General features: G+C 39.6%; 1 protein-coding gene and 1 non-coding gene across 2 annotated transcripts in view; both read right to left on the bottom strand.

Moving 5' to 3' along the window:
* Positions 1–1,566, bottom strand: part of LOC102513674 (regulator of G protein signaling 5) — a 38,023-nt gene extending 36,457 nt beyond the window's left edge. Inside the window, 1 exon segment of the mRNA XM_032473680.1 lies at positions 1,434–1,566. Within this exon segment, the coding sequence (XP_032329571.1) occupies positions 1,434–1,477 (44 nt within the window). The 5' untranslated portion in view covers positions 1,478–1,566.
* Positions 1–15,739, bottom strand: part of LOC102513435 — a 55,220-nt gene that overhangs the window by 8,101 nt on the left and 31,380 nt on the right. The window contains exon 8 of the transcript XR_004317354.1: positions 3,546–3,635. This is a non-coding gene — a transcript (T-cell activation inhibitor, mitochondrial). The remainder of the gene's footprint in view (positions 1–3,545; positions 3,636–15,739) is intronic.

The following is a 15,739-nucleotide window of genomic DNA, read 5'->3' as shown; positions in this document are numbered from 1 at the left end:
CTGCAATTCTCAGAGTTGCAAAAATGGAAAAAGAATGAATTATGTATTGTGTCATGTTCAAGGAAGTTCCTTTCATCTCCCTATGTTCGCTTCATTTCTCAGGCTTCCTTTGGAGGGAGGCACAGGCTGATAGCAATAAATTGTATTCAGCACTGAAACCTGCCTTCCTCCCCAAGGTTGGTCCAATGGCCAGTATCATCTGTCTGGTTACAATCTCACTCCCATTACTTAAGTCCTACTACTTTATCTTGCATGCATCTTGTAAAAATAATCTGTGCTTTTGACAGCAGGAAGTGAGAGCAGGCTTTATTTCCAGTCACCAGACAGTATTGTTAGAGACAAATTCCTTTGCTATATCTCTCTAAAAATCTTTTTCAGATTATTTCTAGGGTCAAAGTCATCAAAATGAAAACCTGAGCTTGTAAGAGACAGGAGAACAGATCTACTGAACAAAACAATCTTCTGAGGCAAACATCACCCATGGCTTTAGGAGTGAAGTTAGACTGTACAAAGATCACCTGAATTTCCTTTAAATAATGTTGAATCAAACAAAATTTATCAGAGTCATTCTTAAGAAACAGGAAGATGATAAATATCCCTACCTCTCTGCATCAGGTAGGGTTGTTGGGTTACATTTTCTAACAAGTCAGATATTTGTTCTTGTTCTGTTTACTTGGAGTATATACTTAGGATTCCCTCCAGAATATTGTCTAGTCCAAGGACAGCCACAGAGCCTCAAAGGTGTTCCCCCGTGTCTGAGAAATAATGTTAGCTAATAAATAACCTCTATCTCTCAAGGGCTATCTTCTGTCTAGCAGTCCAGCTACTTCTATCTGATGAGATCAAGATACAAAGAACAATGAGAAATCCTCTCCGCCTCATTGCAAACCTGGGCTGTCCTCTTCTGCACCATGGACATTAATAAAGGTTAACATTTATATAGTTCTAACATGTGCCAGACAGTGTTCTGGGCTTTTCACATACAGTAATTCATTCAATCCTCATAACCAGCTAGTGAGATAGATACTCTCAGTAGATCCATTCTACAGATAAGAAAACTGAGATACAGAATAAATTGCCCCATACCACGCAAAGAGTAATAGTGGAGCCAAAATTCAAATCCCAGCAATTTGGTGTTGTTCTTAACCATACAGCTCTGACTCGGAACAAGCACCTATAAAATAGCATCTCCTCAGAGGAAATGACGCATTCAATGATGTATGGTGCATCTCACATTGTATTCGTCTCCTAGCTCAGATCTTTCAAAACCTCTTTGTTGTCAGCAAAGAGGAGACAATCTCCAGTCTACCACTGAGCACCTGTTCACCAGTCTCACCACAAACTCCAGTGACCTTGTACTGCCTTGGGGTATCCTCCCCTAAGCAAAGATCCTCTATTCCTCCATCTGGTAAGCCAAAACAACTTTTTCTCACCTTTCCAGGCACGAGTGGGGCAAGGCTGCAAGTCCTTTGCACATTTTGGCAGGTGGTTTAGCTCCTCAGCTTTGAGCACAAATTCTTATCAGCAGAGCAAATTCTCTGAAAACTTCAAAACTATCTGGGACTGCCTTTTTCTCTGAGGATTATACAGAGGCTCCCTCCCACCCTCGGTCGCTCTGTGGGCCAATCCAGAGCCGTGGAGGAAGCTGCAGGCTGGAGAGCAGCAGCAGTCATGTGGGAGGTGGAGGCTGGAATCTCCGCTCTGCTGCGGGCGCTGCTGCATTAGGCTCTCAAGTGTTCTTATCAGCCAGCGCATGGGTGGCTTATTCTGCCAGGGCAGGGGCAGGCGTAAAGCAGGCACAGGTCATTCTTGTCTTAACTCATAATCTTGAGCCAACCACAGCGAAAATGTGGGGTTTTGTTATGAAGCAGAGTGCCCTGGGCTGCTTCAGATCTGTCGAAGTCACAGACCGTTAGGACCGCAAGGGCCCTTGCAGAGCAGGCAGCCTGGCTTTGTTTTTCAGTGGAGGAAACAGATTTAGGGATGTCCAGGGGACACATACGTGAGCCCTGCAATGTGCCAGGCACTCAGCTGGATGCTAGGATTCAAAGAAGAAGCCACTCCCTGCTCTCAAGACCCCAAAACATCATATCAATATGATATAAGGGATCGATGGAGGCAAGCCCAGGATGCTGTGAGCCTTCAAGGGCCACAAGAAAAGCTTTTTCTTTTTTTTCTTTTCTTTTGGAGGAAATAACCCCTGAGCTGAGTGATGGAAGAAACAAAATACTTTCTATGATTCTATCCACTAGATTTGATCCACCCTCCAAGCTCCCCTAATTCTGTTAGCGGTCTTCAGATTATTCTTTACTTTAATGACTAGTTTAGGTAATTCTCTGGACCACCACCCCCATGAACCCAACCATCCTTGGCTAGGTTTGTCATCCCTTCCGCTCCAACACTTTCCTTCCTCTTATCATTCAAGGATTATTTCCATCAAAATTTACCTTATTTGTGTTTCATCCAGTCAGTATCTAAGAGGCTGATAAATTAATATGTAAATGCAAATGCCTAAGGTGTAGGCAATGAGTCCAAGCTAAAAATAAGTACCATCACATAATCTGTAAGAAAGGTTCTCAATTTGGATTTAAAAATGATTCTCATTATGTTCCCTAGTATCTGAAATTATTTTTTTAAACTGTTTTAATGGTTGCTCAGGACCTATAAAGTCAATATAGCATATTATGACCTGGTGCTTTAAGTTAAATAAATAGACCAGAATAGGCAAATATCCAATTACATTGCATGAAGAAAGTTAAACAGTTTTCTCAAATTTTTGCTTTAATTATCCATATGTATGTGTGAACAAGGTCATTAGATAAACTGTATTTCTAATGATAAATCATAATCAAAAAGGTTTGAAAGCCATAGCTCTATAACACACATTTTTTTAAGTAAGGAGCTATATTGGATTTACCTCTACCCCAGGAGCGTTGTAAACATCAGGCACATAGACGTTTACAAATATTGCTTGAACTAAATGCAACTGTCCAAGTTCTGCCATTTACTGGCTACATAAACACCAGCAAATCAATTAATCTGAGTGACAGAATACTCAGTATTCATGGAGATATGAACACCATTGTTGACCACTGAGTCTTATAGTGGGAATGTGTATAAAATGAGCAGAGGAGACTCCTTGGAGCAGGAGCCTAAATTACTATATGAAACCCAAAGGGTCTTGAGTACAGAATAATATGGGAAAAAGAAATTAATGTGAGATATTGGAGAGTGATGCCTTGGCCAGGGCTGAAGTGCAAAGCAGGTTTCTGACTGTCTCAGAAGAGTTTATGTGATGAGTGGACTCTTCAAAAAATCAAAATTATCTCAGTCATACTAAAAGATAGACTAGAACTCAAAATGTGAGAAGAAAAAAAAAAGAAAGAAAAAGCAAACTGCAGTAGAAATAAATACTAATCCAACATATATTTGTTTAAAAAACTTCCTAAGGGTGGGATAACCAGAGAGCATATAAAAGAGGCTGCTCATTGTATTAAGGTTATACAGAGAAATCTACAGAGATTTGTCATAAGGAATTGGCTCACGTGATTACGGAGGCTGAGAAGTCACAAGATCTGCAGTCAGCAAGCTGAAGACCCAGGAAAGCCAATGGCATGTGGTCCTAGTCCAGAGGCCTGAGAAGCGGAAGCAAAGGTTTAAGTCCCAGTCTGAGTCGAAGTCTGAGTCTGAAGGCAGGAGTAGCCCCATGTCCCAGTGAAGACAGGCAGGAAGGAAGGATGCATTGTCCCTTCCTCTGACTTTTTGTTCTATTCAGGCTTTCAACCAATTGAATGAGGCTCACCCACATTGGGGAAGGCAAACAGGTTTACTCAGTCTTCTGATTCAAATGTTAATCTCATCTAGAAATACTCTCAGATACACACCCAGAATAACGTTTGACCAAATATCTGGATGCCTGGTTGTCCAGTCAACTTGACACATAAAATTAATCATCACCCTCATATAAAATAAGTGTGAAGTTCTTTTTAAAGTAAATAGAACATTTTTTTCCTCTTTCCCTTTGAACATCCCTCAAAATGACAGTAAATGTATGAAAAATGTATGAAGCTGTAATAGCATAGAGAAAGGGAAATAGGCCATCATGTTCTGAGTGGTTTCCGTCTCTTTATGAGACGTTAAAAGGGAACTAAAAGGAGTGGTAACTAAAGAAACAAGGGAAAGAATTTAGAGAACACCCCAAATAGGTGTGGTCTGCCTCACAGGATGCCACGGAGGTTCAGACTCCCAGATGCTAGATAGTAGGGGAGGCAGGAATTAGCTGTGAGGATGGGAGCAGTGGGAGCAACTGAACGTTATCACCAGAATAAAAGTTCTCCTACCCACACGGCTCTCTCCACACTCTCTCCCCCAACACAACTGCTCTGATTCATTTCTAATTCATTTTCTTAGCTAAATCATGCATTGATTTTTTAAGCTATGATTAACAACACATTTATTGAGTTGAATTTTACGACCAGTGATGGCACCAGGAGAACCTCCAATCTGGAGACTTCTGGGATGTGTGGTAGGTGGTGAACAGGCATCAGGAATCCCATCCACTCACTCATTCATCTCCCTCAATGCTGCAGAGTTCCACCTTCAGGCCAGCAAGGAGCACACCTTATATGTTCCTTGATTTCTTTCTTTCTTTCTGATAAATTTTTAAAGTTATGTACAAATTCAATTTCTAGTTCTACCACCCAGAAGTATACGCTGTTCACAAACTGTGATATTTGCTTTCTGGCTTTTCTTTTTTCCCTCTTTTAATTAATCAGCAATAGATAGAACTAAAATCCTTTTAAATGACATTCCCATTTCCATGTTTTCCCCATTTTCAGTACACACAATCCCTATTTATACTTTGGTATGTGGTTTTCTTCCAAGTCACTTTTTAATACCTTTACATACATTGGATTCATAAAAAGTATATAGTAATTATTCACATGTTTTGATATTCATGTGGTAATATAACATTCATCTTAGTTTTTATTCAAAATTATGTATTTTTAAGCTTTTGGTTTTAAATTACAGTGATAGCTAACAGTTATAGAACATTTTCTATGAACCAGGATCTTCAAAAAAAAACTTTTAATATATTTACATATTTAATTCTCACAGTAAAACCCTGAGATAAGTGTTATAATCATTATTATTTTTAAAATGAGGGGACACTGTGATCTTCTAAATAAAGATGAACTTGTTGAGGGTTAAAAAGCATCAATATTAACACTGCAAGTATGGAGCCTACACTCTACCTCTGCACTCTAGTTACCACTCCTTTTAGTTACCTTTTAAAAACTAAATATGGAGATACACTCTAGTATATGTTTTTCCATTGCTGGAGAGAATTTATTATATGCATATATAATTGCATTTTCATATAGACCAACTGATAAATATTTAGGTCATTCCCAATTTTTTACTTCTGGCAAAAGTACTTCAATTAATATTTCTGTATTTGTCTTCTGGGGCAGTTTCTCTATAACCTACTTTACAAAGTATAATTGCTCAGTCATGAGACATAATACTACAAAATTATAAAGTGGTCAGACCAATTTAGACCCCCCCCACCAACAGAAATGTATGATGGCATTGTTTTTGTCTCATTTTCCCCAAAATACATTGGCCAGGCTTTAATTTTTGCCACTGCCAGACCAAAAAGACATATATATATATAATTTTGATTGGTACCTTTCTGATTGCTGGTGAATTTAAGTTTCTATTCATATTTGTATTGGTCATTGGAAATCTTTTCTTCCATTAGTTGTATATTCTCATTTTTTTAAACCACCTAATTATTTTGCTGTTTGGCTTTTCAGTATTAATGTACAAGAATTCTTTATATAAATAATGAAACAAAAGATGGGAGAAGGGAGAAAGAAAAGAAAAGTAGAATTAGATCATTGATTATTGTAAAGGCAAAAGGTTAGAGTTGAAGAGGATAAATAAACTCTGATAAACAAAACAGCAACAAGTTAAATAAGAAACAAGAGACAAAAGGCTCTAAGAGCAGTGTATGCACAAAGGTAACTATAAGGACAATACTACAAACCCTCCCAAATACCAACATTAAAGAAAAATTATAGATTAAAAAGGAAAAGTTACACATTTTGTGGAAAGCAAAAAATAGGACATATCGCACAATACACACAATCATATAATATTATGACCGAGTTTTCAAACATATAAGTCATCAAGAATATGTATAGGTGTAAAAAGTTTCCATGAAGCTTACAAACTAAGACCCAACTATATTCTATCTACTAGGAACACACTGAAAACAAAGTTATTCAGAAAGGTTAAAAATAAAGAGAAGGACAAGGGTATAATGGATATATGAAAACAACAAGAAAGTAAGAGAAGTAATTCTGATCTAAGACAAAGAATTCAAGTCAAAAAGTATTAAACATGACAAAGAAAAATACTTTTAAGGCTTAAAAGCCACAATTCATAATTGAAATATTAAAATTATAAATATTTTTGCACCAAATAACATGGCAACCACCTTTCTGACAGACAGAAAGACACTAATAATCAGAGACTAATACACTTCTCCTAGTACAAGAGAAAGGTTAAAAAACAAATATGGAGATGAAAGTACAAAACCACAAAAACATAAGGTAGTTTTTATGGATATACATCAAACTCTCTACCCTGATGATGGAAAGTATACCTTCCTCTCAAATGCCTATGGAATATTCACAAAAAATTAGCAAGTAATAGTTTGCAGAGAAAATTAATAAGTTCTAGTAAATAAAAAGACATATTTCAACAGTCTGTGAACATAAGGAAATAAAATTAGAAGTGACCGACAAAAATAAGAAGGCCTTTCTGCCTAGAAATTTTAAAACTTTATATTAAAACACTTCTAAATGAAAAGGAGAAATACAAATTGAAATGACAGAATGTCTAAAACGTAATGAATATGAAAACACTACTTTATTCTAATGACTATGAGATATATTTAATGTAGTGATCAGAAAAAAATCACAACACTATATATTTTTAATGAGTAAAATGAAAAAGTAAAAATAATTAATTAAATACTCAGCTCAGAAAACTACAAAAAGGAACAATAAAGGAAAAAAGATCAAAAATGAAATAATAGAGATAAAAGCAGAAGAATGAAGTGGTGAGAGAAAAATAGTAAGCCTAATTTGTAAACAAATTCCTGATTTAAAAAAAATGAACAAAAAAGACAAATAACTAGCAAAATTAATCAAGAAAAGGGGAGAAATCACAAATAAATACATTAAGAATTGACAAGGAGGAAAGAGTCAATGAAAGAAAAAAAATTTGAGACTTTTTTCATAAAAATAAACTTAAAAACTGAGATAAAGTGGATAATTTTCAATACAAACATTGATTATTAAAATGGACCCTAAGTTAGTTAAATAGTCCTATTTTCATAGAAGAATGTAGCATATGTTACTAACTATATGGGTCAAATTATTTCACAGGGGCATTTAACCAAATCATCAAACGTAGACAGCCCCAATGCTCTATAAGTTGTCCAGTACATTAAAAATGGAACAAAACTCTGATTTTTTAATATGAGGTATGGTTAACATTAACATCTAAATGTGATTTAAAAAAGTGCAAAAAAGAAAATTATAGACACATGTCACTTAAGAATAGAAATACAAAAATACTAGATAAAATACTAAGGAACAAAATCAACATAAGACAGTAATACAATACCTAAGTGGAATTTATTCCAGTAATGCAAGGTGGGTCCAATATTAGTAAACCCATTAACATCATATATCATACTAATAAATTCAAATTGCAAAATTCATATGATTACCTCCATAGATGCTGAAAATGTTTTTGCAAAATTTAACACTCAATAAAAACTGAGGGGTGACAATGAATATACGTATGTCCATGAATGACTGAAAAATTGTGCTTTACACTGGAATTTGACACAACATTGTAAAATGATTATAAATCAATAAAAAATGTTAAAAAATATAAAAATAAAAACTGAGGGATAACATATTTCCTTAACAAGAATATATATGCGTTTATATATTTTATATGTTTATTTTTATGTAAATATAAATATATTTTAATAAAGGCATTTTCCCCAGAAAGAAAATACAGATCTAATTAACTACAAATAGATAATTTCCACTAAAATCAGAAATAAGTCAAAAGGATGCCCTTCTCAATATTGTACTGAAAGTATTAGATAATGTAATTAAGAGAAATCAACTCTAGCCATAAGAATTAGTAGAGAAAGGAAAAAAAAAAAACTCTTTTTGTGGAAGACCTGATATTAAGTCTCAATATCCTAGAGAATCAATAATAGAACTAACTCAAATGACAAAAAAATTCAGTAAGTTATCATAATCGACAACTAACAAGAAATTGATTAGAGGATAAAATGTTACAGAGGAAATACACTTACAACTGAAGCAAAGAAATTAAATACTTAGGAACAAACATAACAAGAAATGTATAAAACTAATGCAAGGAAAATTCTAAAATATTTCCAGCAGACATAAAAGTTAACTCAATCAAATGAAAAGACATCCTTCTCCTTGACTAGGATGACTCAACATTATAATGATGTCAGTTTTTCCTAAATTAATTTCTAAATTTAACACAATCCTCATAAAAATTCCAACAAGCATTTTTTATGGAGTTAGCCAATTTGATCCTAAAGTTCAAACTAGAAAAAAATTAACATGCACGAACACTAGGACATTAAACATAACTACAGAGCCTGTATAAATAGTGTAGTATGGACATATGAATAAATAATTATATCAGCATAACAAAATAGCTCAGAAATACACCTATGTACGTATGAAAATTTGGTATATAATAAAGATATCTCAAAACACTGGGACCAAAATAGACATAATAAACGGTGCCAGACAGTTCATTTGCCATTTGGAAAAAAAGATAAAATTCGCTCTATACCTTATATTCAAGGATATGGATTCAATATCGATCCTTCAAATGGATTAAATATCCAAAAGTACAAAATGAAACCCTGAATACTAATAGAAAACATGGGTGGGTTCTTCCTTAACTTCAGTGTGGAGAAAGGCTTTCCAACTATTACTGAAAATCCAAAGACAATAAAGGAAAAGATTGGTAAATTTGACTACATTATTTAAAAAAAGTCATGACAAAAAAAAATCCCAAAACTGAAATCAAAAGAAAACTGACAAACTGGGAGAAAACTTGTAGCACAACAGTTTTATGTCCCTTAATAATTGATAAGTACAGCTGCTTTTTTTTTTCTATTTGTTGTGTTCAATAATATATTTGGATGTATTTTTACAATCTAGTTTGTGTTAATATTTCCCCCCTTTTTCAATCTTCTATTTGAGACATTGAGTTTCTCCCTTCCTTCCTTCCTTCCTTCCTTTCTTCCTTCCTCCCTCCCTCCCTCCCTCCCTTTCTTTTCTTTCTTTCTTTCTTTCTTTCTTTCTTTCTTTCTTTCTTTCTTTCTTTCTTTCTTTCTTTCTTTCTCTTCCTTCCTTCCTATTACACTTTATTCATTTAATAGATATACATTATGTTATTTTAATGGACAGCAATGGATTTTTAATATACATGTTCAATGTATTTTAACATTCTAAACATTACTCAGTATTTCTCTCCTCCCCACAAATAAAACAAAAGACTTAGTTTCAATACAATACCTCCTTCTCTCATATTATTATTTTCCAGCTAAAAGAAAAAAAAACAGTAAGTTATTGTTCCTTTTTGAATATTTTATAGTCATTATTTATGGAAGTTTATTCTCATGTCACACTGATTTTTGTCTACTGTTGCTTTTCATCTCACACTTTTTCTTTTTCATTCCTCTCTCTCTCTCTCTTTTTCTGTAGTTCTTTCAGCAAGGATCTGTCGGAGTATATTGTACAAATCCTTGTATTTCTTAAAAAAAAAAAAAAAGTCAGGCTGGCTGCAAAATGTTAGTTCACAGTCTTTTGTACTGAGCACTTTGAAGACATTTATGTTACCATTCTCCGGCATCTATTGGTGCTGATGCAAACCCTGTCAGCGTGGCTGCTCTATTGTGAGCAGTCTCTGTTGGAGCCTTTAGGATGATCCTCCATTTTTCCATACAAAGGGCATCCTGTGGCTTTCTTTTTAATTTTGCTTGGGAGCAAGGACTTTTCAAAATGAGATTCCATGTCTTTCTTCAATGTTAGAGATTCTCAGCCATTCTAATTTGCACATTGCCTCTTTTCTCAATTGTCTCTACTCTTTCTTGGAGCTCCCAGTAGACAATGTTGAGCGTCACATTCTGGCTTCCGTTTCTTAACTTCCTTTTTATATTTCTCATCTCTTTCAATTTCTGAGTAGCATTCTGGAGGATTTTCTCAATGTTACCATGCAGTTGACTAATTCTGTATTCAGCTGTGACAATTGCACTATTTGCTCTTAAAATGATGTGTTTTCTTCCTTAAAGCTATAAATTTAATTTCTAAGATTTCTACTTGATCCATTTGAATGACTATTTTTGTTCCAGTTTTATGGCTATAACATTCCACTTTATTGCCTTGCAATTAAAAAAAAAAAAGAACCACTTATTTTAAAGTATCTCAGTGGCCTTCCGGGGGGGCTGTATCACATAATGGTTAAGAGCACAGACTGGAGAGAAAGAGCCCCAGTTCAAACTATAGCTCTACGCCTACTCCTTACTGACTGTGACACTGAACTAATTAAAACTGGGGCAGCTCGATGTTTTCTATAAAGTAAAACGTAATGAAAACATTCAGAGGGGCTGGGGTTCTCAGAATGTCCCCTCTCTGTGTCACAAACAGGCCAGCGCTCTAAGGTCAGTGACTAAACATGGGCCTGGTCTTGTTTCTAGAAAGAAAAGGGCGGGCATAAATAACCATGTTAAATGCCAGCTCGGACTGGGCACATGCAGGCCGTTGGCTTTAAACATTTTATGCAATGACCCACATTTCACCATAGCCCAGCGCACACCCATGCACACACACACACATACTTACACAAATATTTCATAAAAACAGTCTTGCTCTTATGACTGGGACATTGAGTTGTACACAGAAATTGACACATTGTAGCTGACTATATTTCAATTTAAAATATCTATATGAAATACATTAAAAAAACATTGCTTGCTCATACTACAGGTGGGGTGCTTGGCTGTTTTTGTTTGTTTGTTTGTTTGTTTTTAGGGGGGTAATTAGGTTTAGTTATTTATTTTTAGAGGAGGTACTGGGGATTGAATCCAGGACCTTGTATATGCTAAGCAAGTGCTCTACATTTGCGCTATACCCCTCCCCCACTTGGTTGTTTTCTAGTCTGTTTTTTAAAATAATTTTCATGTGTATTTTTTCCTTTTTTTAAAAATTTTTAAATTTTTTTTGGTTTTAATGGAGGTACTGGGAATTGAACCCAGGACCTTGGGCTTGCTAAGGACACACTCTACCACTGAGCTATATCCCCACCCACCTATTTTTTTTATTTTTATTTTTAATTGAGACCTAACACCACATAATAAAGTGCATAAGTCTCAGACACACAGCTTGATGGTTTTTGTGGGGCTCGCTAATCTTTTTTGTTTATAGTTCTATTGAGATATGATTTATGTAGCACACAATTCACCCACTTAAAGTGTACAACTCAGTGGTTTTTAGTATAGTCCCAGGGTTGCGTAGCCGTCACCATGACCTAATTTTGGAATTTTTAGAATTTTAGAATTTTCATCAGCAAAGAGAAACCTCATACTTAATATCTATTCTACTTATTTTCTTAATGCTGGTCACAACCCACTAGATTTATTTCATCACTGCGTCACAACCACAGGTGATAAAACCAGTGTCAGATGTTTTACTAAAATATTTCATTTGCTCTTCACAAGAGCCCTCAAAGACAGGTACTCCTGTCCTCAAGTCGCAAGAGAACCAAAGGGCAGAGCATCACGGTAATTTCAAGCTTCCAGCACTCATTAGGGACAGAGCTAGGAGTCAAAGCCAGTCTGCAGGCTTGCAAGAGCCACTGTCTGTCTCTGAAGGATGGAGGCTGGTCCAGAGGATCAGCCAGCCTCCCCAGCTCCCCATCACAGGGAGTCAGAAGGATGACTCACTGCCCCAAGTGGATCACAATCAGAAAGGGTACCAGCCAACCTGAATTCAAACCTCACTGATGGAGAACTCAGCAATGATACTCATAACCCAGGTGGGGCTGGGCAATGGCTACTGTAAGGGGATTTGGGAGCCAAGTTTGAGAAGCAATTAAGAACATAAAAAAGACTTCAAGAATGCTCTCTGCCTCAAACTCTTTAAAGAGGCAGTAAATGACCATGTTTCAGAGGTTACTTTCCTAGCATTAAACTGTTACCGGTAAAATTTAGAGCAACTTCCATCAGACATATGTTGAAAAATCCTACAGAATGATTGTTATGAAAAAGTACAGATGAAAAGTTCATGTCTTCTCTTATAAGCCCAACCCTCCAACCAGTGGGAGGATGTGGGGTCATCAGGGTGGGGAGGGGAAGTATGTATATGTGTATGTGAATGTTTGTGTGTGTGTGTGTGTGTGTGTGTGTGTGTGAGTCTGTGTGTGTGAGTGTGTGTTTGGGATAAGGAAGCATTCAATCCTCACCTCCATTCTGAATGGTCCAGATGTTGGAGATGTGAAGCAACAGGCAGACCTTCCAGCCCAAGAATGATGCCATGAATGATGTGGACACGATGCTACATACTTGCCCATTGGCTGCAGGGTCACTCGGTCAAACACCAGACAAAAGGAGAACTCTGAGGGTCTGGTCCTGGATCTGTGACAAACTGAGCCATCATGGAACACTTTGACCCCTGAAGGATCAAGACAGAGGGTTGAGGGGCAGAAGACAGGCTTCCAGAAGAGGAGGAGGTGCCGCCCGCCTTCCACTGTGCATGTCAGGCATCATGAGGGTACCTTATTCACTACCGTTGGTCTGACAGGCAGGAGAGGAGAGCAGAGGTCACTAAGGGAAGGAAAAGGTGTTACAAGCAAGTTTTCCCCTCCCACTCTTGCCCTGCCCTGTTTCTAGGTACCCATAAGTAACCAAACCAGGTTCCCTTTGTTCTTTAAGTGAAGTTTATTCATCTGTTCAACAAGCATTTCTTGAGCACTACGTAAGTGCCACCAACTGGAACAGAGGGCACAGAGCACTTTTATTGTCCCCTAGAAAGTCTCCACTGGCCTGAAGCCTCGGGTGGAGTGGAAGATGTCTGTAAGCAAAACATTCCAAGAGCCTGTGAGTCCTGCTCCCAACCTGAACACACCTGTGCCTGCCGTGAGGAGGCTCGCCTGTGCTCCGCCTCCCCATCAGACGTGGGGTCCAGGGGCCCCAGCAAGAGCAGAAGTGAGCTGGGCTCCGAGCCGGCGAGGCAGCATCTGCCCGAGCAGGGCCAGCCAACTCACCATGGTGGATTTGCTGGGTCTTATCACACGCGTGCTCTGGGGTGGTCTTGACATCTGCCTCGTGGCCTCCGTGGCCAGGAGGGCTTCTGCTGCGAGACACAGTGTGGGGTCAAAGGGCACAGCCTGATCTCATAAAACCAGACAGATCTGGGCTTGGTAGGGTGGGGCCTGCCCTCCCCTAGAGCAAGGGACACTGACACTGGCCATACAGGTCAGGGGCCCCTCAAGTCCTCAGGACCATCAGATCCACGTGCCTCGGCTGCCAGCTCTCCCAAGGATATGGGTTCCTTTGAACTTTTCGAAGGTATGGAAAAGAGCCTGGCTTTTCACAAGCTCGGCTGTAGGCAGAGGAGGTGACTATGTGTGGAGACGGTGGCCCATTAGAGGCAGAGGTCAGCAAGCTGCTGTCCTGTCCACCAGGGCAGGTCCAGGGCCTTGCTCCTGAGGGCCAGGCCCCCGAACAGAGGCGAGAGGCCGTTCCCAGGCATCGGCTTTTGGGAGGTGTCTGCCTTTGACACCCTCACTGCTGTACTCTGGAAGATGGTGCCCTGGCCCAGCTGTCCCTTCATTAGGTGCTGTGAGAAATGCATTTCCTACAGGCCTCCTTGGCTGAGATCTCTCCCAGCCACACAGTGACTCTGCGACAACCCCCAGGGCAGCCTCCCCGTGCTGAGGGAGGAGGGGCCACTGGCCCAAGGAAGTAGAGCTATGAAAGAAGTCTCACCACAGGGACAGTGCACAGCTTTCTGCTTCCTAAACGTCTGTGTGCACAAGTGCACGGTGGATCTCCATGCCAGGGGGTGCTCCGTCCTCCCCCGGAGGGATCTCAGGTGCCCTGGGACTCTGGCTGCTGGCACAGCCCTGGCTTGGAGCTGGGAAGTGGCCGCTTAGCTCCCCCTGCTGGCTCTTCCGAGAGCACGTTGACCGCGGGCAGGACATGTGGACACAGTGAGGATGCTCCACAAAGACGAGGCCGCTATACGGAGAATGGGCTGGGCTAGGAATGTTTCATCCTGCAGACACAAGAGGGGAGAGGCCCATAGCCGCACGAGACTTGTTCCTAAAGCGCAAATGACCTTCCAGATTGAAAAGCCTCAAAGACCGGTAGACTGTGTTCCCACCGTCCAGATTCCAAACACAAAGACCAGAGATGAGATTTGATCCTTGACTAAAAACAACTGTAAAAACCACACATGGATATGCAGGAGATGTTTACAAAGATGACTTGAACTGTTTCTGTGTACCGTTCTAGAGCTCTGCCTTTACTTCTCACTTAATCTTCACAGTGATGATGATGTGATGGTGTTATTAATTAATTTAGCAGATGTGGGAGGTGGGGCACAGAGGTATAAAGTGACTTGTGCAAGGTCTCACTGCCCAAGTGGCAGAGCAAGGAGAGCTACAGCCAGCAAGGGCCATGGAGGCAGAGTGTCTGCTTAGGGGACATCTGCCTCTGGGTGTGCGGTGATGGTGTTCCCACCCTGGGTGTGCGGTGACAGTCCCCCCAGAAACAGCAGGTGCTTGTCTGTCTGCTGCTCCTTTCTGTTGTTATTCCCCTAGTAACCAAAACCAATGTGCCAACAAAGCATTTGTCAGCCCCACAGTCAGGGTGGCACCTGTCTGGCCACAGCAGAGGATGCCCCCCACGGCCCTCCCAGAAGGGGACTTTCTGCCCATGCACCGGGAGGTGCTGCCTTCCCCCGCCCCCCCACCGTCCTGTGGGCTGAGCGGAGGGCCCCAGGTGCAGGGGGCTATCCTACAGCAAATTCTCTGTTGGGTTTGTACACCAAGTGCAGAGACACCTGAATCTTAGTCCTCAGATCCCACAAGTCCCTGCAAGGTCTTATTTCCCACCTTGATTCCTGCTAAGCGATGAAGTTGTACCTACTTGCCTAACAGGAAAGGTAAATGAGTTCAGGGGACAAAGCTCACCACAGCTGACCTCGCTGTGACTCCTGCCTCTTTCATAAACTACAAACCTGCTGGAGCATGCAGCGGAAGGAAATAAAGAGGAGTCATCACCTGGCCCCTGGCCTCAGTGACAGGGTTCTTTTGCTTTTAGGGGGCCCCTGAAGGCAGCTTGAGCCCCAGATCTTGCCCCTGAGTGGCCAGAGAGTAGATGAACTGGGTGGAGGCTGGAAGCTGGGGCCAGAAATGAATTTAAACCCTAAAACTGAAAACATCCAGGGATCCCAGCCAGGTTTTAGCCCTCCTCTCGTCTGCCTTCGGGGGAGGGACCCCGGGCCAACCTTCAGACAGTGTCCCCAGGATTACACAAGGGCCGAGCAGAGCTTTGGCAGCAGGCTGGAGCACGGATGTGCCAGGGACATGC

Source organism: Camelus ferus, chromosome 35 (genome assembly GCF_009834535.1).
Source record: "Camelus ferus isolate YT-003-E chromosome 35, BCGSAC_Cfer_1.0, whole genome shotgun sequence".
Classification (NCBI taxonomy): domain Eukaryota; kingdom Metazoa; phylum Chordata; class Mammalia; order Artiodactyla; family Camelidae; genus Camelus; species Camelus ferus.
Note: the sequence above shows the minus strand (reverse complement) of the source record. Positions and strands in the feature narration are given on the sequence as shown.